The sequence below is a fragment of the Amyelois transitella genome, chromosome 13, assembly GCF_032362555.1.
Source record: "Amyelois transitella isolate CPQ chromosome 13, ilAmyTran1.1, whole genome shotgun sequence".
Lineage (NCBI taxonomy): Eukaryota > Metazoa > Arthropoda > Insecta > Lepidoptera > Pyralidae > Amyelois > Amyelois transitella.
Window position 1 is genome coordinate 1945381 of NC_083516.1, and position 25219 is coordinate 1970599.

A 25219-nucleotide genomic window follows, 5' to 3' on the forward strand; every position below is an offset into this window, starting at 1 on the left:
AATTTCATTAGCTCCGCGACACAACGCGGCAATGCTGTCCCGAACAGCTATTCCCGAAGGTTGATATAACGTATCTTGCCTCTCTTTCTATCACTGAGGTTAACTGAAGGGATTGAAAGGGAAAGGGAGCTAAGAAATGCTCTGTCAAGGTCAGGGAGAAGCCCCGCGAATTGTCTATGAGAACATGTGACATTAACAGGAGCTTATTTAGAAAATAATGTGGACGATTAATTTTGAAGCCTCCATGCTGATGTGGTAGCGAAGAAAAGATATAGTGTGTTGCAGCTGTTTCTCTTCCCACGCTGATAGGAAAAGTCAATCAGGGGTAAATAATAAGGCTAATAAGTTTGGGATTCTTTTACGCGATGGGCTAACAACCTGTCACTATCAAAACACCGTTTTACAATGTGTATAAGATTTTAAAATATACAATGGATTGCAAAACCAATTATAGTTTGAGTGAATTCACAGCATTAAGGATAATATGTTATAATTTATTATACACTATCGCATTAGATGAAGTGTGTAATGTAATGGTAGATGTAAGAAAGTAAATAAATAGATTTCCTTAATTCTGATTTCTAGTCTTATGCTACGAAAAGTATTATTTATTAATGTTAATAAGGTACCCAGTACAGAACAGGCTTTTTCTTTTATCTTCATATTAACTCCATTAAAGGAAACATCGTTCTGTGGTTTCCCAAATTCTCCAGAACAATCAAATAAAATTTCAGTTCAATAAAGTAAAATTTTAATTTTACACTTAGTAAATGTCAATTCCATCAAAGCTTTCCATCTGAACGTGGTCTTTCAGTCTTTTTGAATTGCTTGCTCAGTCTACCTCGTACAAAGATTAATAGAATAGAATAGATTTATTTTCAAAATAGGATACAAAGGTATCACTTATTGACGTCACATAACTTAAATCTAATTATAACTACTACCGCTTCCAAAGCGCATGTGTAGAAGAAGCGGCGGAACAAACTACACTGCAGCATTTTCATCGGACGTCAATTTACAAATATAGATATCGTAAATCTAAATCGTGGACGAATGCACATTGTCTACATTAAAAAACATGAATGAATGTAGAACTAATTATGTCAAGACGAATATTTCGTCGACGTGATTTTATATAACTACATTTGTATTTAGAATTAGGACTCTTAACACGTGTACGGAATGACATAAAAATGGTTATGAATACATTGTCTGACATTCAGGATGCTATAATAATGACAATTGTTAGCAGGATGCCATCGAACAATCTGAAGGTGGATCATAGCTCACACTGCACCACTCCATCCGACATGATCGAGCGGCCGGTCACCGTCAAAGTGGGCTGTCTTCACATCAACCCAGCATCCAAGTGAGTTTATCCTTTTTCACTGCACTGCACTATTCCAGTTTAGTGAAAAAGGATCTAGTATAAAAGGATATAGTGAAAAAGGAGTCTATACAAACACACACTTTTTCCAACTAATATTAAAAATGCGATAGTGAGTTTATATGTTTGTTTGTTTAACCACTTTAAGTGTTTTTGATTTATTCTGGATAGAGCTTATTTTCTTGAAATTTTGCGTATTGATAATTATGAGTCTGGATATGGACATAGGACATAAAAACTATAGGGATTTGCGAAAAACCCGTATTCTTTTTTTGTAGGTAGCGCTTAATTTTTTAGCGCGCGTTTAGGTCTAAGAGTATTTACTTAGTATGGTATTAATAAATCTTCAAAATTCGCGCGTGGAGATGGCGCTAATTTCGCGTGACCGAAGGTGTAGGTAAAAGCTAGTTTAACCTTACCCGATAAGCTTTTTCTGTTAGCGTATAAAAATCGAAGATCTAGAACATCTGATGCAGAACCATTATAGATCAGCTAAATCATTCGAATTATGGAAAAGACGTCTTAACAAAAGTTGTTAAACCTGATGAGCATTATCGGCGAAAAAAAATGAATGATCTGGATCATGAGATTTGGAAGCCAAAGGGACCAGCGACTCTGTAATAAGTATCGAAATTTGAGTAAATTTAATAACCGTATTATAATTTCGTTTTTCCAACACGCAAACCGATTTGCGGGCAACAACTAGTTTTATAATAAATACAACCCCAAGCTGAGAAAAGCTAATCAGAAAAGTATGATTTCAAAACGTGACTTCACCGGAAATCGAACGGGTGACTTAGAAACAAGTACGTACATTACCACTGCACCACAGAGGCCGACAATGTTTTGAAACTCAATTTTGTGTCAGATTAACGTAGTTCAATCCAACTTTTTTGATTAAAAATATAAAGTCGTATTGGAAAAACATTTAGTTTGGAAATGCATTTCGAACGGAAACTTTTCAATTGCCTTAGAATTTCGTATCCAGCGTAAAATTCTACTCAAATAGCATTTATACGAGTCATGATTAATGTGAAAGTGTATTTACGGCTGAACCGACATTCATGAATTTCATCAAAGACTAACTGCTACCGTGCGTGTGGTTTCCGGCACCAATACAAAAAAGAATAGGACCACTCCATCTCTTTCCCATGGATGTCGTAAAAGCCGACTAAGGGGTAGGCTTATAAACTTGGGATTCTTCTTTTAGGCGATGGGCTAGCAACCTGTCACTATTTGAATCTCAATCCTATCTTAAAGCCAAATAGCTGAACGTGGCCTATCAGTCTTTACAAGGCTGTAGGCTCTGTCTACCCCGCAAGGGATATAGACGTGATTATATGTATGTATACATATGGTCACGTCTATATCCCTTGCGGGGTAGACAGAGCCAACAGTCTTGAAAAGACTGAATGGCCACGTTCAGCTATTCGGCGTAACGATAGAATTGAGATTCAACTAGTGACAGGTTGCTAGCCCATCGCCTAAAAAAGAATCCCAAGTTTGTAAGCCTATCCCTTAGTCGCGTTTTACGACATCCATGGGAAAGATATGGAGTGGTCCTATTCTTTTTTGTATTGGTGCCGGGAGCCACACGGCTCGTAAAACACAAAGCCCATTTTGGATTTTTTGAGAAATGACACCGTGATTTTTATTACAGACGGGGTCGAAGAACATTTTTTCTACAAATGCTGATCCTCGGCTTCGTGCCACACGTCGCCCTGATAGCCCAGAACTGTGCGATCATCACACAGCTCTCCAGCACCTTGGACTCCTCGCTGTTTCTGAACTCTGAAGTAAGATTCTTTTGGGCGCCGCTGAAATTTCTAGAAAGAAGCTGATTTTATGTTTCACTAGCATCCGGCCCCTGCTTAACTTCTAAACTTTACTAAAGTACTTGTAAACTAGTAGTAGTCTAAATAAAGTTTGTCTTTATTATATCAATTATAGGACCTCTCCATCTCGTTCCCATGGATGTCGTAAAAGGCAACTTAAGGATAGGCTTTTGGAATTCACCTTTTAGGCGACAGGTTTCTAGCCCTTCGCCTGTCACAATATAGTGGAGATACTAATAGGACTGAAATAAGAAAACTTGTATTATAATGTACCAACTACCTGTTACGCCCTCATACGGCGCACTATTAAATATTTATATCTCGTTTATTTGGCTCCACAAAGACGCTTACTCACCTCGGAATTTCTAATCAAAAAGAAGCCTTAATATGCTGGTAGCCAACAATGTTAAGAAGACTGATAGGCCACGTGTAGCCGTTTGGCTTAATGATAGAATTGAGATTCAAATAGTGACAGGTTGCTAGTCTGTCGCCTAAAAGTAGAATCCCAAGTTTATAAGCCTATCCCTTAGTCGCCTTTTACGTCATCCGTGGGAAAGGGTGGAGTGGTCCTATTCTTTCTTTTCTAATAGTACCAGAAACCACACGGCACATTTTTGCAATTGTATTTGTATTTGTGATGGGTCAGGTCAAGAGTAACCGAAACCGCCGAGAATTGCATGAAGAGAGTTATGAATGTGGATGAAGCGAAGGATGTATGCAGAGATCGTGTCGTGGCAAGTGGAAAGATGTAGTCTCTGCCTACCCCTCCGGGAAAGAGGCGTGATTTTATGTATGTATGTAGTTGTGTTTAGTTGTACTATAAGGTACACATAACTGAGATGGCCCAAATAGTTGTGCATGTCAGGAGGACCACGAGGAAAACGTGGTCTCTTAGACCCAGCGGTTTGAGTTAGTGTTGATATGTCAGTTAGACAAAGAGTTAGTGTATTCTTTTTAACAAATTAGCGAATCATCGTGCCGAGTGTTTCGTCTGCCCACTATAAGCCTATCCGTTAGTCGCCTTTAACGACATCCATTGGAAAGAGATGGAGCGGTCCTATTCTTTTCCTATTGGTGCCGAGAACCACACGGTACTAAATACATAAATAAATAAAAGCTAGTAATTGATCTTGATGGAAATTATCACCAATAGAATTCTCCTACACGAGTTACATTTGAAACCACTAACACAGTGAAGTAAATAAACAAGCAAGTGGTACGGAACTTGCTAATTCAACTAACTTTCAACATTCACTAGAGTTGGAGCGGAATTTCAATATAAATACACATACACATGCATACATACCTACATAAATCATGGCTCTTTCCCGGAGGGGTAGGCAGAAAAAAAATCTTTCCACTTTACCACGATCCCTGCATACTTCTTTCGCTTCATTCGCATGCATGATTTTCATCATGCAATCTCTAAAGAAATAAATTTTCTATTAGGAATTTAGGATACAAAAGAAATCCAGACAGAGCTAAGTAGTTATCAAAAAGAATTCTAGAAAAAAAAATTAAAGCAATAATTCTAAATACAAAAAAAACGAGTTATCAAAAGAATTGCGAAATTGAAATGGCAGAACTAGTGACAGAAAAATCCTGAAAAAAAAAGAATCTTAAATATGTAGTTGAATGGTTGTTATCAAAAGCGATATTGATAAAATATAGATACAAAATAAATAAATAAAGGGGTTGAAATATGTACATACATGTGATCACGTCTTTATCCCTTACGGGGTAGACAGTCATTCATGGGAAAGCCATGGAGTGGTCCTATTCTTTTTTTTTATCGGTGCCGGGAACCACACAACCCTTACCTATTCATAATATTATTACACGCGGGCGAAGTCACGGTAAACAACTAGTATTTACACGAAGTTATCAAGTTGTGTGTTGTGCCGTGTGGTTCCCGGCACTAATACAAGAAAGAATTGGACCACTCCATCTCTTTCCCATGGATGTCGTAAAAGGCGACTAAGGGATAGGCTTACAAACTTGGGATTCTTTTTTAGGCGATGGGCTAGCAACCTGTCACTATTTGAATCTCAATTCCTATCATTAAGCCAAATAGCTGAACGTGGCCATTCAGTCTTTTTAAGACTGTTGGCTCTGTCTACCCCGCAAGGGATATAGACGTGACCATATGTATGTATTTATGTTATCAAGTTGAGAATGCAAACAAGAACACTGTTACAAGTAGGATTACAACATTAATCTTCAACGAAAAAAAGAGTAAAACAGCTATGAGAGGATATTGCTTTCTCTTCCCGACGCTACTGTCTTATGAAATTTATTAAGTTTTTAATTAATGAAGTTTGCCTTTTATTCAGTTTGCAACTATCCGTGTAAAATTAGAAGTTTGACTTGCATCTACGATTCTTAACTCATTAAAAGTCGAGCAATTGAGAAATATCTTCAGTAAATTTGTAAGATTTCTCACTTTACACGGCTTTCCTAGAGATTGAGAGTAAGATAAATACTCTTTTGAACTGCTAATACGAGGTGGTAATTATGTTTTTACATTTCACTACTCAAAGGTTGGCCGGAAGAGATTGGTAAGCGGATAAGTCCGCATTTGCTCAACATATTCATAACTAGCTGTGCCCGCGACTTCGTCCGCGTGGAATAGTTTATTTTGGGCATCATTGAAGCTTTCAAGGATGAATAATTTTCCCCGTTTTTTTTTTCACATTTTCCATTATTTCTTTGCTCCTTATAGTTGCAGCGTGATGTTAATATCCTAAAGCCTTCCTCGACAAACGGTCTATTCAACGCAAAAAAAAAATTTCAATTCCTGAGATTAGCGCGTTCAAACAAACAAACTTTATAATATTAGTAAAGATGTATGTTTCTACTACATATGTATTGTTTTTTATGTGCAATAAAGATAATTTTCATTGTATTGTGTTAATATGAAAATTTTCGAATGCTCACCCAATGATGAGGTTAAATTTGTAACAACTTGTGCCGCAGGGGTACAAAATGGCGTTTATTTTCACGGTCATATTTCAGTCAAATACTTCGGATGCAGAAAATATATTAATATCTAATATGTATATAACAAATATTTGAAAAGAATTCCGTGTGGTTCCCGGCACTCTTTTCCATGGAAAGGAAAAGGCTGATAAATTTGGGACTTATATAGGCTTGCAATCTCTCACTATTTGACTCTCAATTCCATCATTATGCCTGCCATACAGCTGAACGTGGCAAAAGTCAAAGGCTGAAAGTCTTTTCAAGGCTGTTGGCTCTGTCTACCCCGCAGGGGATATGGACGTGGCTAAAACCTGTCATTATATAATGTCAAATCCATCATTAAGCCATACAGCTGAACGTGGCCTTGCAGTCTTTTCAAGACTTAGCTCTGTCTACTCCGTAAGGGATTCAAACGTGATTGTACGTATGTATTTACCGGCATTCTTATTCATTAACCAATCGTAAAAGTTCTATTGAAAACGCTGAATTTGAAATGTTAAAAAAATTAAAACAACTTTAAAGTACTTTTTCTGCGGTGTCTGAATACAAAGCCAGTGACACTAGATTTACACAGCAGTTAGTATTGCATAGAAATCCTCCAGGTTTATCTTAACTTTTCAATTTTACTTTGAGAACTTCGCAAGTGCCGATCCGGGCGTAAAAGGGCCGGCGCTACCATTAATGAACAAAACAATTAAAGATCGATTTTGTAACATCACTTTATGTCATACAATCATGGACAATGGGCATATATATTACAATATGTCATTATCCACATATACTATTACTATACTATCTATTTATAACGAAGATAGTTTGACCTATCCGTAAATATTTATGTTTACCAATATGTCAAACGATCTATATTTATAATTATAATATTTGTTTAATTTAATACATACATATCATCACGTCTATATCCCTTGCGGGGTAGACAGAGCCGTTTTAGTCTTTTTATGACTGTTGGCTCTGTCTACCCCGCAAGGGATATAGACGTGATGATAATTATGTATTAAATTAAACAAATATTATAATTATAAATATGCCAGCTCTAAATGATATAATGATGATGATTAATGATAGAATGGAGATTCGATTAGTGACAGGTTGCTAGCCCATCGCCTAAAAGAAGAATCCCAAGTTTATAAGCCAATACCTTAGTCGCCTTTTGCGACATCCGTGGAAAAGGGATGGAGTAGTGTTAGTAGTAATTTATAATTAGTCATATTTACATTACTTACTAGTTTTTATAGTTTAGCATTTTGTACATGTTGTATATGTATTATATTATTAATATTTATGTAATAAGTGTGTAGTTTATTATATAGATATACTTATTTTTATTTATGTAGAACAATTTACGTGCATAAAGTTTAAATAATAATAAGTATTTTGGAACCAGCATACGTTTGCTTATTCAAAGCATTATATAAAACAACTCTTTTTTGCTCAAAATGTTATTGAGAGGTAACGCTAAACTGAGACTGCAAAACTGCTAAAAGGGTGTTGTGGACTCTCGGTAAGTGTGACATTTTGTGAGGAGCACCATAAATTGATCTCGCCCCACGCTTATGTTTATCTAAGGCCGGCACTGAGTACGACAGATGCTAAAAAGTTTGGAGTTCGCTCGAGCTTACCCGTACTCTCTTTGATTCATATTGTCAAAGTTTTGAAATATGTATGTGTAGATGCATATTTGTAGACGCATGCGCGTGTTTGTTGATTCAAAATTTTAAACGTTTGAGATGTTTTCAAGGAAATGTCAACGATCTACATATAAATAGAACTGTTGCTTTGTTCAATTTCTGCCTTGGAATTTATCATTTGGAAACTTCTTTATGTATGCCGTTGCCGTTGAATGAAAGAGATCTCTTCATGGAATAAGTCCGCTGTAGCAATATTTCCTTTTTTAAAATAAATTTACAACAACAATTTAATGATCTACCCGCAGAGAGGCAGGAACGACATATTTCCCCTTACCACGATCCCTGCATTCTTTCGCTTAATCAACATCATCATCTTTTCAAAAAGGTTTTCGGTTTAAGGAATTTCTGAACCGATAGACATTTCACCAGAGTATTTCTGATTTGAACAAGGTTCAAGATTGGATTGAAGAGAAGATCCTTTTATCGTACGTGAGCTAAGTGTGTGAGTGCGCTTGTCTGTGACAACTAAGGTCCCGGGTTCGAATCCCGGCCAAGACATGATGAGAAACGAACTTTTTCTAATTGTTTTGGGTCATAGATGTTTATCTAATTAAGTATTTATTATAAAATACAGTATCGTTGAGTTAGTTACTCGTAACACAAGTTTTTAACTTACTTCGAGGCTAAATCAATCTGTGTAATTTGTCCCGTATATAGGTACTCTTATTTATATTTAAATTACTAACTTCTTGTTTTAAAATTTACCTAACTTAGAACTAGCTGTCCCGGCAAACGTTGTTTTGCCATAAAAATAAAATAATTTTTAATTAATTACTTGTTAAAAAAATGTCAAGGGTGGACAACCCTTATCGCTAAGGGGTATGAAAAATAGATGTTGGCCGATTCTTAGACCTATTCAATATGCTCACAAAATTTCATGAGAATCAGTTAAAACGTTTCGGAGGAGTCGTATCATAGATTTGATAGAAAAAAAAAAAGGTTTTTATAACGCACTGTTCGCTAGCCGGTCTTTTGCCGCCGACCTGGCCTTCCTATCAAAGTGAATCGTAGAGTTTTAAATTAGTTGAGACTGATTAACACTGATTTCTTTCAGGATGATTCGACGGCCTCTGTGGCGCAGCGGTAATACGCTTGTCTGTGACACCGGAGGTCCCGGGTTCGAATCCCGGCCAGGGCATGATGAGAAAAGAACTTTTTCTGATTGGCCTGGGTCTTGGATGTTTATCTATATTAAGTATTTATTTATTATATTATAGTATCGTTGAGTTAGTATCTCGTAACACAAGTCTCAAAGAACTTACTTCGAGGCTAACCCAATCAGTGTAATTTGTCCCGTATATATTTATTTATTTATTTATTTTTCAGGTAATGGCGACCTTTCTGGCTGAGAGCACAGTGGTGACCTTACAGCAGGAGCGCTATCAGATCGTTAATTACACATTCACGGATCATTCTAACAGGCAAGTTTTTTTAAATTATTACATACATACTTACGTGCATATAATCACGTGCCGTGCCGTGTGGTTCCCGGCAGTGCCATGTGATTCCCGGCACCAATACAAAAAAGGATAGGACCACTCCATCTCTTTCCTAAGGATGTCGTAAAAGGTGACTAAGAGATTCAAACTTGGGCTTCTTTTTTTAGGCGATGGGCTAGCAACCTGTCACTATTTGAATCTCAATTCTATCATCAAGCCAAATAGCTGAACGTGGCCAATTAGTTTTTTCAAGACTGTTGGCTCTAACTACCCCGCAAGGAATATAGTCTTGACCATATGTATGTATGTATTTTTTTCTAATTACATACATATCTACATATAATCACGTCTGATTGAAATCCGAGGACTCAGAAAACCGGACCAAGTGCGGAGAAAAAAGTCTGAAGGCGGACCCTGGGCCCCGAAACACTTTTGTGGAGGGTGCAACTGGGAACAGAGATGAGAGAGAGAGAGAGAGAGAATAACGTCTATATCCTCCTGCGCGGTAGAAAGAGCCAACAGTCTTGAAAAAACTGAAAGGCAACATTCAGCTGTTCGGCTTAAGAGATTTTCAGTGGCAAACTTATTAAAACTCAAATAACCAATTCATTATGGACGGATTAAAGAATTTTTCAGAGCGGACTCCTTTTTTATTTCTGTGGTTACAAAATGGCAAGTCTATTTTAAGACAAGGGTGCTTCAATTTTTCAATGCAGCTTTTATTTTCAGACTGCATCTTGAACATCTTTTCGTGAAGACGGATGCAAATTTGGATGCACTTGGCAGTATTGTCGACAATCGGCTTAAAATAAATCTTTAGTGAGTATTATTATATTTATACTTTAATGTTAAAGTCTTTGTGTTGCGCTTTTATACCTTTATACATATAATTTTTATAGCTTTATATATTATTTACAAACATACGTACACATAGAGATCCAACTGAGAACCACCTTTTTTATATTGGATTAAAATAAACATTAAAAAAATATTATAAAAATAAAATACATAACATATACATATGATATGTAACATATATATATATATATATGTTATGTATTTTAAACCTTCAAAAAAGGTGGTTCTCAATTGGACCTCTATGTGTATGTATGTTTGTCCGTCGAGGTAGAAATTATTGGTAGTTCCCAAGTTAATCTAGAAATCTAAACATTAACGTACAAGAACATCATAAAGCGGTAGTGATGTAATTTGTGTGAACTATTTGCGTTCTTGAGAGTTTGCAACGACACGTGCAAATAACATACATACGTATATAATCACGTCTATATCCCTTGCCGTGCCGTGTGGTTCCCGGCACCAGTGTAAAAAAGAATAGGACCACTCCGTCTCTTTCCTATGGATGTCGTAAAAGGCGACTAAGGGATAGGCTTACAAACTTAGGATTCTTTTTTTCGGCGATGGGCTAGCAACCTGTCACTATTTGAATTTCAATTCTATCATTAAGCCAAATAGCTGAGCGTGGCCTGTCAGTCTTTTCAAGACTATTGGCTCTGTCTACCCCACAAGGAATGTATATACGTGACCATATGTATGTATATATGTATGTTATCCCTTGCGGGGTAGACAGAGCCAACAGTCTTGAAAAGACTGATGAAAGTTTTATATTAGAGCATAAAAACACACTGAAAATAGGTTTAGGAAACGTTTTTTTCATATTATGTAGTGATGAAGTGATTGTCATGTGATGATATGAATGGCAAAAAGAATAAGACCAGTCCATCTCAATCCCATGGACGTCGTAAAAGGCGACTAAGGAATATGCTTATTAATTTTGGGATTTTTCTTCAACGCGATGGGCTAGCAACCTGTCACTATTTGAATCTAAATTCTATCATTAAGACAAATAGCTGAACGTGGCCAATCGGTATTTTCAAGACTGCTGGCTCTGTCTACCCCGTAAGGGATATAGACGTGATTGTACATATGTATGTATGTTATTATTAATGTGGATATTTATTTTTATTTTTTGAAAATGACATCATAAATTGTAAGAGCAGTAATTTTTTTTTATAATGCAGCCATTTGAGGGAGGATATTTTAAGTAGCAGGTGAGTAAATTATTTTTGAAGTAATCCATTTAAGTATAAATAAATAAGGGACAAATAACACAGAATGAGTTAGCCTTGAAGTAAGTTCAAGACTTGTGTTACGAGATACTAACTCAACGATACTACATATATGTTATAATAAATACTTATATAGATAAACATCCAAGACCCAGGCCAATCAGAAAAAGTTCTTTTCTCATCATGCCCTGGCCGGGATTCGAATCCGGGACCTTCGGTGTTGCAGACAAGCGTACTACCGCTGCGCCACAGAGGCCGTCAAATAAGTATAATAAATAACAATTCATTTAAGAGCGTCGATGGTCGAATGTGTAAGGTGTCTGGTTAAAATGCGTGTGGAGCAAAAAAGGCACAGGTTCGAAACTCACTTTGGCTATGTAGTTACCAATGATTATTTTTGAAGTTATTTACATTAGTTTGAATACTTATCATCCAAGTTATTAGCATATCCTTTAGTCGCCTTTCACGACATCAATGGGAAAGAGATGGAGTGGTCCTATTCTTTTTTTTTTGATTGATGCCGGGAACCACACGGCACGCCAAAAAGGATACTTAGCTACTTAAATCTGTTGTCTCGGCATTCACTACGAGTTCGCACCCTTTGGTGTCGAAACTCGGTCCTTGGGGGTAAGGGCGCGCGGGAGCTCCACAAGGCGCTCAGCAAACGTCTAAGGGGGGGAACGGGTGACCCTCGCGCGGGGAGCTTTCTTGCGCAGCGTATTGCTGTTGCAATACAGCGCGGGAATGCTGCCTGCGTGCTGGGAACCTTTACTAGATGTAAAAATATAAATATATATTTTTTAAAGTTTATAATTAAGAATATAAGAATAAGTAGCTGTCCCGGTAAACGTTGTTTTTCCATATAAATAATATTTAAGTAATTTCTAGATCAAAAAAGAAATGTTAAGGCTGGATAACCTTATCATTAAGAGGTATGAAAAATAGATGTTGGCCGATTCTCAGACCTACTCAATACGCTCACAAAATTTCATGAGAATCGGTCAAGACGTTTCGGAGGAGTACGGGAACGAACATTGTGACACGAGAAATTTATATAAGTTTAAGATAAGTTTTGGTCACGTGTTAGGAATTAAAGATTCAGACAGATTCTTAACGATTACCTAAATAAATAATTAAAGTTATTTCTGTCCATTCTTTGTGCCACGTGAACAATTTCTAATACATAACCAGATTTCAGGGAATTCAAGAAACTGCACTTCTTCAAGAGACTGACAGTATACGAGGAAATTAATTCAGTATTACTACTATACTTAATGAAGAATTTAAAATATGCTACCACGTCGTTATGGAGGTAAGATTTTGTTTTTAAAAGATTTTTTTTTCTTTTGCTTTGCTTTGCTTCTGGTATATTAACCTTATTAAAGGTGCGCAATATTTCTTGCCATTATAAAAACACAAAAATGTTATGCTTACCTTCGACATGAGTTTTATATTCATATAACCACGCCCCTTGCAGGGTAGACAGAGCCCGCAGTTTTGAAAGACTGATACGCGACGTTTAGCTGTTAGCCTTAATGAATTGAGATCAGTTTTATAGTAATTTGTTTTTGGAATTGAACTCTTAACTTTCTTCTAAAAATATAAATAAAAGCTTTTCTTTTTTTTAATTTTTTATGTTCCTGACTTTTTTACATTTACGGCAACAGTATAAAAATGACTTCTCAGTTTCAAAAGATTTAGGTTGATACTTCTTTAAACTTGCATAAACAACCTGTGAAGAATTTTGGTAGCTATACTATGTATGATAAATGTTTAAGTGCCGTGTGGTACCAGGCACCAATAAAAAAAAGAGAACGGCCAGCCCATCTCGTTCCCATGGATGTCGTAAAAGGCGACTAAGGGATTGGCTTATAAACTTGTGATCCTTCTTTTAGGCGATGGGCTAACGACCTGTCACTATTTGAATCTCAATTCTATCATAAAGCTAAAAAGATGAAGTCCACGTTCATCTTTTTAGGCTCTTATGAGGCTCTTCAAGACTGTTAGCTTCGTTTACCCCGTAAGAGATAAATACGTGACTACTTATATGTAATTTAAATGGTTTGTAAGGGCTAATCTTCGAATTGTATAAACCGATCACGAAAAATTTTTCATTAGTAAAAAGGTACATTATCTATGGGTGTTATAGGCTCATAAAGCCCAACAGCTGAACGTGGCCTATCAGTATTTTAAAGACTGTTGGCTATGTCTACCCCGCAATGGATATAGACGTGATTATATGTATGTACTGTGATAAAAAGCGACGGTACGTACACGGTACTGCAGTTATAGGGTTGCGAAATCGATTTCATACATACATACATAAAATCACGCCTCTTTCCCGGAGGGGTAGGCAGAGACTACCTCTTTCCACTTGCCACGATCTCTGCATACTTCCTTCGCTTCATTCACATTCATAACTCTCTTCATGCAAGCTCGGCGGTTTCGGGTACTATTGATTCATTCGATTTCATAACATTTTTTTTTGCTTTGAAAGCATTTTGATAAAGTGATACAAAATTTGGTCACGTACCTAATGAGGTGCGGTTACATCTTTCTGGAAAGGATTCCGGGGTGCGGTTTGAGGACCATGATTCTGGATCAGATTTTTACACGAAGCGACTCCCATCTGACCTCCGCAACCTTTGCAGGGGAAACTAACTCATAAATGATCATGGTTACAAATCCAGTTGCCTGAATGTAAGGTTACCTCACGATGCTTTCGCTCACCGTTAAAGCATCGGTTAGCAGTAAAACCAACATACATAACTCGGAAAAGAGTCATCGGCTAAAGGCCGAGGTAGGATTTGAACTTGTGAACCACACGCATTAATTACATCTTAACTGTTAGACCACCAACGCTCGATGATAAATGAATGTATATCATTAAATAGAAAGTCTTTAATTATATATGTTGCTTTTCATTGAATAATATATATATATTTATTTGTTCATGTATACTGACGTACACCGAAACACGTCTGGTGGTAAATCAGTCAATAATTCAGCATCTTCTTTTATGATAAAGATGATTTCTTATATATTTCTTACTTAATTAATGAACTACAGCGATTACCTCCTACCGCATGAGAGTTTAATTAAGAACGAACCAGAACGATAGTCCTGATTTCCCTACAAGTTAGATTAGAGAAGTCAATAACTTTGCTCATTATGCAAGCTGAACTTTCTTACACTGTAAAACTTTGTCGGGCTTAGGGGGAATATCTGGGAACATTATGGAAAAAATGTATAACCACATATTATACACTAAGTGTACAAGTTCGAACCTATTTTCTCGTTGCTGGCGGCCACCATCGCACTATGCAGTCAAATAAATATAAATAAATAAATAAACAAATATATAAATGGCCGGAATATAACCGAAGTCGAGCGAATCCGCGAGTCGTAACCTCTCTTAATATTCTTGCGTTGTCCTGATCCTTTGTCTTCATCTAAATCATATCATAATTTCTTTATAAGTCTTTTTATTTAGAGTTATAGCGATCAAACCTATATGCAGTCCACTTAAGTAATTTACACTTAGATTTAGCATAAAAAGGTGGTCGAATGTGGGACTATAAGTAGGTTACAGTTTCATTTTTTCTTTACCCCTGTGGAATTTACGATGAGCAAAAAACCTGGTTTTTTTAAAAGACGGGTAAACAAGCAATGTCTATTTTACGAGTTGCATTTTTTTGGTTTAACCTTCTTAAAGTCCACCGAAATTTTGGTGTTAAAAACGTTATGATGAGGTGTCTTAAAAAGAGAAAAAAAAAAACTTATATCCCATCATATATAATTCTTGATGATAAAAATATAATTTCGAGACAACTGTGGGTCTGTATATCAATATAGAATGAACGTCATTGCCCTAATCCAACTGATCATAATTTATTATTCATTGCGCACAAAATCAGATTTGTACGGCATAAATAATTCTGATCATAATTTACCTGTGTCGAAATAGATTATGCACATAGAGTCAAAGTAAAATGCGTAAAATGAAAAAGGTCAATTAATTTCAATTCCCGCGGGAATTTCATACATCCATATACTTACATAAAGAACTTACATGCCGACTTTGAAGACTCAGCGGTTTAGGCTGTGTGTTGTTTTATGTCAGTCAGTACATACATACATATGGTCACGTCTTTATCCCTTGTGGGGTAGACAGAGCCAACAGTCTTGAAAAGACTGATCGGCCACGTTCAGCTATTTGGCTTAATGATAGAATTGAGATCCAAATAGTGACAGGTTGCTAGCCCGTCGCCTAAAAAAATAATCCCAAGTTTGTAAGCCTATCACTTAGTCGCCTTTTACGACATCCATGGGAAAGAGATGGAGTGGTCCTATTCTTTTTTGTATTGGTGCCGGGAACCACACGGCACTAATCGTCGTCAGTCAGTGTACGTATCTGGAATAATGTTATGTGTAGAAGCCGGTCTAGTTACATTATGCAATCTCTTCCAGGTAACCTTGAGGCAGAAGATAAATAATAAATTCCACTTTAGGGTTTTCTTGTTAATTGTACCTACGTTACATATAATTATTATATTGCCTAAACTCTCCAAAGTCTATCTATGTGGATAGGTAGACCATTGCTAGGGATTCAAGATAATAATATACTTAAGTAGTTTATAAACTTAAATGGATCAAGGAGAAATAACGTAACAAATAACATACAATTTACAAAAAAAATAAAGTTTCGATGAAAAGTACTCGAATGTGTTTAGGATTTAGGCGATTTTCCAAAGAAGTTTCGAAAAATCATGTGTTTGAATTTCATAGTGACCAAGCCTTGTACTTGATTCAGAATCTCCCTCTAAAAAGTCACAATATTTACTTTTTCGAGCCTTTATTCCCGTCTGCGTTTTTTTTCTATTGGCTGATGCCCGAGGGACTAGCTCAACATACATACAATCACGTCTACATCCCTCGCGGGGTAGTCAGAGCAAACAGTCTTGGAAAAGACAGATACGCCACGTTCAGCTATTTGGCTTTTAGATAGAATAGCTCAATTATAAATCACACACTATAAACATTAATTCTTATTCAGACAGCTCTCAGTCTGCTACGAGTTGCTCAAAGGATTGGAAGAGCTGTCATTATCATACGCGTCCATGGTGGAACTGGGGACCGATGCGTCAGACCTGGGTGTCATCGTGTACTTCCAGAACCGCCAGCTGTCGGTCCTGGAACACCTGCAGATCGCTCTCCAGTACCTGCACGTGGAGAAGATGGCGAGGGAGTCGAGGGTTTTGGAAGAGGTTATAGATTAGTAAGTTATATCTACATACATACATACAGTCACGTCTATTCCCCTTGTGGGGTAGACAGAGCTAACAGTCTTGAAAAGACTGATAGGCCACGCTCAGCTATTTGTCTAAATGATAGAATTGAGATTCAAATAGTGACAGGTTGCTAGCCCATCGCTTAAAAAAGAATCCCAAGTTGGTAAGCCTATCCCTTAGTCGCCTTTTACGACATCCATCGGAAAGAGATGGAGTGGTTCTATTCTTTTCTGTATTGGTGCCGGGAACCACACGGCACCAATACAAGTATAGTAAGTTATAGGTATGTGTATCTGTGCCGTGTAGTTGTAAGTACGTACACTGAAGAAATGACCCACCTCTTTCAATTGATGCCGTAAAAGGTGACTACAGAAATAAGTATATTCATCTAGGGCAGCTTTTAAGATAATCCAAAATAGGTCAGGTTACCCGGCTAAAGGTTTCGGAGGTCAGGTAGGAGTCGTTTCTTGTAAAAACCTTTCCAATCCAAGATCATGACCAAAAGCGCATAACAGGCTCTTCTCAAAAAAAGGTTATGTGGGCAACCATCTTTATGTACGCCATAGCAACGGTTGCCATGGTTAGTTAGTTAGGAAAAAAAATTGACAGAGATTAGTATATTTTATTGTCAAATATTTATATTTTATGTCCAACAATAAAATACTTTTAAACTGATTATTTCTCGCCTCTTTTCTCCTTCTGACTTCTGTAGTGACTTTGCGACAAGTTATGATGGAACCAAGGAGAATAGAATAGATTTATTTTCAAAATTGGATAAAAGGTATCACTTATTGACGTCACATAACTTAAATCTAATAACTACTACCGCTTCCAAAGCGCATGTGTAGAAGAAGCGGCGGTACAAACTACACTGCAGCATTTTCATCGGACGTCAATTTACAAATATAATTCAAATTCAAATTCAAACTTTTATTTGCATAATATGAGTACAACAAGGTAGATAGATCTTTTAAATCTAAATCGTGGACGAATGCACATTGTCTACATTAAAAAACATGAATGAATGTAGAAAAAAATAGTTTTAGACCTTATAAAATGACATACATTTAGTAATTTTCGGTGTTTAGTTCCGCGTCCACTTTTAATGCTTCTACATTACATTCACCTATTATACTCGTACATAACTCGCCGGTCCGCCCGCATTAAACGAAAAATCACCCTAATTCCCGTACCCGCGGGAATTTTGGGAAAACCTTTCTTAGTAAACCCCTATACTACACAAAGAACCTACACGTCAAGTCTTTAGACCCAGCAGTTTGAGCTGTGCGTTGATAAATCAGCGAGTAATTAATTTTATTTTAATACGAGTATATTTAGATAGATGACTAGCCGTCCCGTCATTGGCCGTTTCTCAGACCTACTCAATATGCTCACAAAATTTCATGAGAATCGATCAAGTTTCGGAGGAGTAGGTACGGGAACGAACATTGTGACACGAGAATTTTATATAAAAGATTAATAATAATATAATAAATTTTTATTTATTCCAAAAACAAGTATCACTGTAGTTGATTGCAGCCTCTTTTTTGTATTTTTTTTAGCCTGTGCCGGAAAACCCCGCTCTTCCATTAACTGGGTTTTAAATTTAGAATATTTCTTTTTTTTTTAAATATATTTCTTATATTTTATGATAAACTAATAAATGAAATGAAAAGTATATATCATATTTATCTTAAGTAAAAATTTTAAAAATAAATGTGTAAAATAAAATATTAATTGTGGTATTTAAAAACGTATGCTAGCGTAGTTTACGAGTAGGTTGTCGATAAATAAAATAATCCCAGTGCCATTTGCCCTTTGCTCCAATTTGCCCTTTAAAAGAGCAGTGTTTTTTTCAGCCGGCTTACTTACTATACCTGTCACCTTTAGATCTCCGAAACAATTTTTTATCCGACGTTCGGTAATCCTGCGGATTTACGTTGCTCTGTGATAGCGGAAATTGAATTCTTTTTTACCCTCCGACCTAAAAAAGAAAGGTGCGATGAAGTTTTTTGTGTTTGTGGTATGAAACAAGTATATGCAGTCAAAGAATGAGTATCCATACTAATATTATAATTGTGAAAGTCTGTTTGTTTGTTTGTCTGTCTTTTACGTCAAAACCATAGAGTATACCTCAATGAAATTTTGCTCAATATATATAGTATGGAGAGGGATATATTGTACTTTTACGGGGTAGAACCGCAAGCGAAAGCTAGTAATCTTATAAATGCCATTATTTTTATAGCGGAAAGAGATTCCACGAAAGTGGAAAGATGTAGTCTCTGCCTACCCCTCTGGGAAAGAGGCATGATTTTATATATGTATGTATGTATTTTTATACCAATTTCGGTTGACGTTCCGTTGCAAAGACAGAGAAGAAAAGACTAAAGTCGCTTCGTATAAAAACCTCATCCAATCCAGAATTATTGTCAAAGGCGAACCCTGGGTTCCCCACTGAAGGTGTGACCGGGACCCAACGCCAAGAGGTTGATGGCGAATGTTTACTGACCTTTTCAATGGTTTCATCTTTGTCAGGATCCCACACACATTTCACGACATACGGAGTACACAGAGCCTAGTAACAAGCGTAGAAAGCTGCGTTCGTTTGTTTCCGTAACATTCGTCCTATGTTTCAGCTACCAACAGATAAAGGTCGCTACACATTTAGACGCGAACGGCATACAGACGTACACGAGTGAGGAAGTGGAGTCATATGCTGACCACACCCGCTTCTGCGTGGAACAGCTGATGGTGGTGCAGGCCAGCTTGTGGAATGTCGTCAGGTTTTAATTTTTTTTTAAATTATATCCTTTATATTCCCATTAAGCGACAGATAAAGTACCCGAAACCGCCGAGCTTGTATGAAGAGAGTTATGAATGTGGATGAAGCGAAGGAAGTATGCAGAGATCGTGGCAAGTGGAAAGAGGTAGTCTCTGCCTACCTCTCCGGGAAAGAGGCGTGATTTTATGTAGGTATGTATGTAAAGGTGCCTTCACATTTTAACGTAAATGGAATTTGATAGGTACAACCTAAGGCGACTGAGGAAGTGCAGTCATATTATTTATTTATTTAAACTTTATGCGCGTAAAATGTACTTACAACAAGTGGTCATATGTTGGCCATACAAATAATCACGTCTATATGCCTTGCGGGGTACCTAGACAGAGCTAACAGTCTTTTAAAGACTGAACGGCCACGTTCAGCTATTTTCGGCTTTAAGATAGAAATAAGATTCAAATAGTGATGGGTTGCTCGCCCATCGCCTGAAAGAAGAATCCCAAATTTATCTTCTGCCCCGTAATTGATTAAGATGAGATTGTATGTATGTAAGTATGTAGAAATTTTAATGTTTTGTTTCCACACGTTACAAGATAGTCCGACACAATTTCCTATTGCGTATAGAGGCAAGACACGTAAAAATTTTTTCAATTGTCTTTTGCAAACATTTTGAAAATTATTTCTTGTGCATTTAACGAGAATTTCGCTACACTACATTAGGAGCAAATATCAAAACTCTTCAATTTTCCAGGGACACAGCGAGGTGGGAAATCTGGTCTGCCAGGAGGACCCTGGGTATCGGGATAACGATATTAAGCATCGTGCTGTTAGCTTCTCCTGTTCTTGTGCTGTTACTGAGACACACTGTGCAGACGATAGAGGTAAGAATATTAATAGGTACAATACATAAAATCATGTCTTTATTCTTTAAGGGCTAGACAGTGCCAATAGTCAAAATATATCCAGGAAAAATTACACAGCTCGAAGTAAATTCGAGACTTGTATTACGAGATGCTAACTCAACGATACTAGGTTTATTTTATAATAAGTACTTATATAGATAAACATCCAGGACCCAGGCCAATCAGTAAAAGTTCATTTCTCATCATGCCCTGGCCGGGATTCGAACCCGGGCCCTCCAGTATCACAGACAACCGTTCTACCGCTACGCCAGAGGTCGTCAAATATATTAGTATTTATCAAAAAGCTACAAACTACCTAAGCACTAAAGTGCTTAAGGCTAATAAGTTGGAATGGTTCTCCATTTTCAGACCTTCACACAATCGATCGAGCTGAGCACGCAGAAGCTGATGGCCGAGAAGCAGAAGAGCGACTTGCTTCTCTCCAGAATGCTTCCGGCCCCAGTGCTTCGGAGACTCCGGGCGCAGAGGACTGTGCCGGCGGAGTCCTACGATGCTGTCACGATATTCTTTAGCGATATCGTCGGGTTCACTACCATATCGGCCACTAGTACACCGATGGAGGTTATAAATATGCTCAATATGTTGTACAGGTATGTTTGTTTCGATATACATACATATGGTCACGTCTATATCCCTTGCGGGGTAGACAGAGCCAAAATTCTTGAAAAGACTGAATGGCCGCGTTCAGCTATTTGGCTTAAAGATAGAATTGAGATTCAACTAGTGACAGGTTGCTAGCCCATCGCCTAAAAAAGAATCCCAAGTTTGTAAGGCTATCCCTTAGTCGCCTTTTACGACATCCATGGGATAGAGATGGAGTGGTCCTATTCTTTTTTGTATTGGTGCCGGGAACCACCCGGCACTGTTTCGATATAAGTTCAATATTTATATGATGCTCAAGAAAATATTGCGGCCCTGAAGCATTGTGGTGGAGGATGGAACTGAGAACACGCGATGATGAGAGAGAGATATATGTATACTCGAGAAAAAGATTGAAAGTTATAAAGAAGTAATTTTAAAAGACATTTAATAGTTAACTGACAATTAAAAGGATGATCTCAAATCAAGTTCTTATATAGGGGTCATAAGGAGTGACTAGAAAGAGTGGTAAGTTCTTAATAACTATTATATATACCACTATTCATTCGAAGCTTTCTTCGAAGAGTAATGTACCAGCTCATTCAAAATTGACGACTTAATCAATAAAAATACAATAGGAAAAATCGATGGTAAAACAAAAATGTTTTACCATGGATTTTCCCTATTGTATTTTTTGCCGTACGTTTTATAGCCTGGTGTCATCCGAAGACATTTATAAAAAGTCGGCAGTCATTTTTAGCTAGCCACCGCCATCCACCGACAAGAGTTAGCTCTTAAATATAAGAAAAAGGTCCATTTACTACGACATAGAGTATAATGTATATATAGTGTGCCGTGTGGTTCCCGGCACCAATAAAAAAAAGAATAGGACCATTCCATCTCGTTCCCATGGATGTCGTAAAAGGCGACTAAGGGATAGGCTTATAAACTTGGGATTCTTTTTTTAGGCGATGGGCTAGCAACCCGTCACTATTTCAATCTCAATTCTATCATTAAGCCAAAAAGCTGAACGTGGTCTATCAGTCTTTTCAAGACATTTGGCTCTGTCTACCCGGTAAGGGATGAAGACGTGATCATAATGAATAGAGTATAAAAAATGAGTATATTATATTTGTATATATATATTTTTGATTATATTTATAATTTGTGATTTGTATTGCAGGTTGTTTGATGAAAAAATAATGCAATACAACGTCTACAAGGTGGAAACCATTGGAGATGCGTACATGGTTGTGTCAGGGTTGCCGCAGAGAAACGGTGAGTTATTAATTAATTGAGTCAAAACTATATCTTTTTAGTCTCATCAAGACCATTAAGAAGTCAGGAGAAGAAGATCCACATCGGTTGCAGGACGGTGGCAAGTTGAACACGTTTTATGTCTTCTTCTTAGTAGAACACTCTTGTCAGAGTGGTCGTGGTTGCGCAGATGAGGTACACGGAGAGGTGTTCGGCGGGTCGTGTTCTTTCCCGAGGATTGTTCTCTCAGTGATGTGCTCCCATTTCTGCCGGTTACAGACGTGGCAAGTACTTTGGACCATGGTAGACTTAGTAGCTTTTTTGATCAGGCCAGTCCAGCGAGTGATCGCGTGTTCTCTTGCCTTCCAGCTGGCCCTGAATAACCACATACATACATACGGTCACGTCTATATCCCTTGCGGGGTAGACAGAGCCAACAGACTTGAAAAGGCTGAATGGCCACGTTTAGCTATTTGGCTTAATGATTGAATTGAGATTCAAATAGTGACAGGTTGCTAACCCAACGCCTAAAAAAGTTTGTAAGCCTATCCCTTAGTCGCCTTTTACGACATCCGTGGGAAAGAGACGAAGTGGTCCTATTCTTTTTTGTATTGGTGCCGGGAACCACACGGCACTGCCGGGAACCACACGGCCAACCACACTTATGTACAATATGTTAACCACATTTTATGTAGGTATAATATGTTTTTCAGGCAACCGCCACGCGTCAGAAATAGCTGACATGTCGCTGTCCCTAATGCGAAGTCTGGAAGGCGCCAGGGTGCCACATAGACCTGATGAACTGCTCCGAGTGAGAGCTGGCGTGAACACCGGCCCCTGCGTGGCTGGTGTCGTGGGGACCACCATGCCGAGATACTGCCTCTTCGGGGACACCATCAATACTGCTAGCAGGATGGAAAGTACGGGAGAAGGTATGAGATGATATCGCTTATTTTTATGTCTATGAATTATTCATCAAATTGATTTTTATATCAAACAACACATGGATGTCGTAAAAGGCGACTAAGGGATAGGCTTACAAACTTGGGATTCTTTTTTAGGCGATGGGCTAGCAACCTGTCACTATTTGAATCTCAATTCTATCATTAAGCCAAATAGCTGAACGTGGCCATTCAGTCCTTTCAAGACTGTTGGCTCTGTCTACCCCGCAAGGGATATAGACGTGAACATATGTATGTATGTATGTATCAAACAACACAAGTCTCAAATTACTGTGAGAGAAAACATTGTGAGGTAACCTGCATGTTCAGGCAAATGGATGTGTAACCATGGATCCAATACGGGTTAGGTTTACCTGCAAAGGTTTCGGAGGTCAGATGGGAGTCGCTTCGTGTAAACACCTGACTCACCTAATCTAAGATCCATGGTCAAAGGCATATCCTGGGCTCTTTTCCAGACAGGTTGAGATGCAACCGGGTTTGAAGCCAGGAGGAAGAAGAACACAATTCTCAACTTACTTGGCTCTTTTCTGGCAATGGAAACGACTTCACCTACCTGATATATTAAACTGAATACAAAATTGTTTAGTCACGTCTCGTTTTACGTCATAATAAAAATCGAGACAGCGATAGTATAGTTACGCGATAAAAACATTTTCGCGCGTGTTTTGCTACCCCTCGTTACCTATCTCTTATCAGTTTTTGAGATTTTTGATGAGTTATTTTGTTGTTGCATTTCAAAAGTTGATTTTTTTTCACTTACAGCTATGAAAATTCACATATCATACACGACAAAGAAGGCCTTGGACGAGATAGGGAATTACGAGATTGAATCCAGAGGAATTATGGATGTAGCTGTAAGTAAATTTTGATACATACATATAGTCACGTCTATATCCCTTGCGGGGTAGACAGAGCCAACAGACTTGAAAAGACTGAATGGCCACGTTCAGCTATTTGGCTTAATGATAGAATTGAGATTCAAATAGTGACAGGTTGCTAGCCCATCGCCTAAAAACAATCCCAAGTTTGTAAGCCTATCCCTTAGTCACCTTTTACGACACCCATGGGAAAGAGATGGAGTGGTCCTATTCTTTTTTGTATTGGTGCCGGGAACCACACGGTACTCAATCTTACGGTTACGGTACTTTTTATTCCAGGGTAAAGGCAGCATGGAGACATTCTGGCTTCTCGGCAAGATCGGAAACTTTGAACACGAAAGCCCGCAGTGTCTCCGCCTTCACGACTACGATAAGAACCTTCTGGAGCTTATAATAAGGTCCTAAATAGCTTAGCGTAGGTAGATACAAATTTAACAGCCTTCTAGTCATGTTATTTACACCCGATTGGAAAAAGGAGGGTAAAGTTCTTTCGATAATTCTTTGAATTTGGATTCTGAACAATAACGACTATGTACTTAATGTATTGCTATTAAGTTTTATAATGCCTAATGTTAACTAGTCACTAATAAAGTATTTGATATTAAAATAAAAACATTGTAATGTTAAACTCTTGACTAATTTCAAATATACATTGCAATAAGTCCATTCTATGTAATTTTCCTATCTTATTTTTACACATAGGTATATGACAAATTAAGTTATAACTCATAGTCATCATTATAAGATTAATTGTATTTTTCAATATATTTTATTATATAAAATTTCAAATAGGAAGTATTTTATCATTTCAATATTTAAATAAGTAATTGTTGTAAGCGAAAATGGTAAAAAATGTAAATAGTTTTTCTATAAAAAAATGGATCAATTTATATGTAATTATACGTAATATTTTCATAGTCATACAAACATACATACATACATAACATAGAGACGGTTGAAGTCTTCTTCCTCATTGTGACAAACTCTGTTAGGCTATAGTAAATTTAATATAATATTAGATAGAATGTCAATTAAATTTTTTTATTGATGTTACCATCAGACTTTCATTATTTGTCAATGGGAGAATCGATCATCGTATCGATACATGACAACTTCA

General features: G+C 37.3%; 1 protein-coding gene across 1 annotated transcript; it reads left to right on the top strand.

Moving 5' to 3' along the window:
* Positions 1-1253: 1253 nt before the first annotated feature.
* Positions 1254-24746, top strand: LOC106137890 (uncharacterized). Its single transcript, XM_060947382.1, has 12 exons — positions 1254-1369; positions 3048-3183; positions 9234-9328; positions 12632-12745; positions 16490-16711; positions 19361-19507; positions 20255-20384; positions 20775-21016; positions 22189-22283; positions 22976-23194; positions 23987-24078; positions 24382-24746. The coding sequence occupies exons 1-12, from the start codon at positions 1254-1256 to the stop codon at positions 24505-24507; spliced, it is 1734 nt and encodes a 577-aa protein (XP_060803365.1). The 3' UTR covers positions 24508-24746.
* The last annotated feature ends 473 nt before the right edge of the window (positions 24747-25219 follow it).

Bases quoted from the DNA above. Each gene is read 5' to 3' on its own strand.
- LOC106137890 (XM_060947382.1), top strand. From the start codon at position 1,254: ATGCCATCGAACAATCTGAAGGTGGATCATAGCTCACACTGCACCACT. The intron at 21,017-22,188 runs GTATGTTTGTTT...TTTGTATTGCAG, and splicing joins ATGCTCAATATGTTGTACAG to GTTGTTTGATGAAAAAATAA. The intron at 23,195-23,986 runs GTATGAGATGAT...TTTCACTTACAG, and splicing joins GATGGAAAGTACGGGAGAAG to CTATGAAAATTCACATATCA.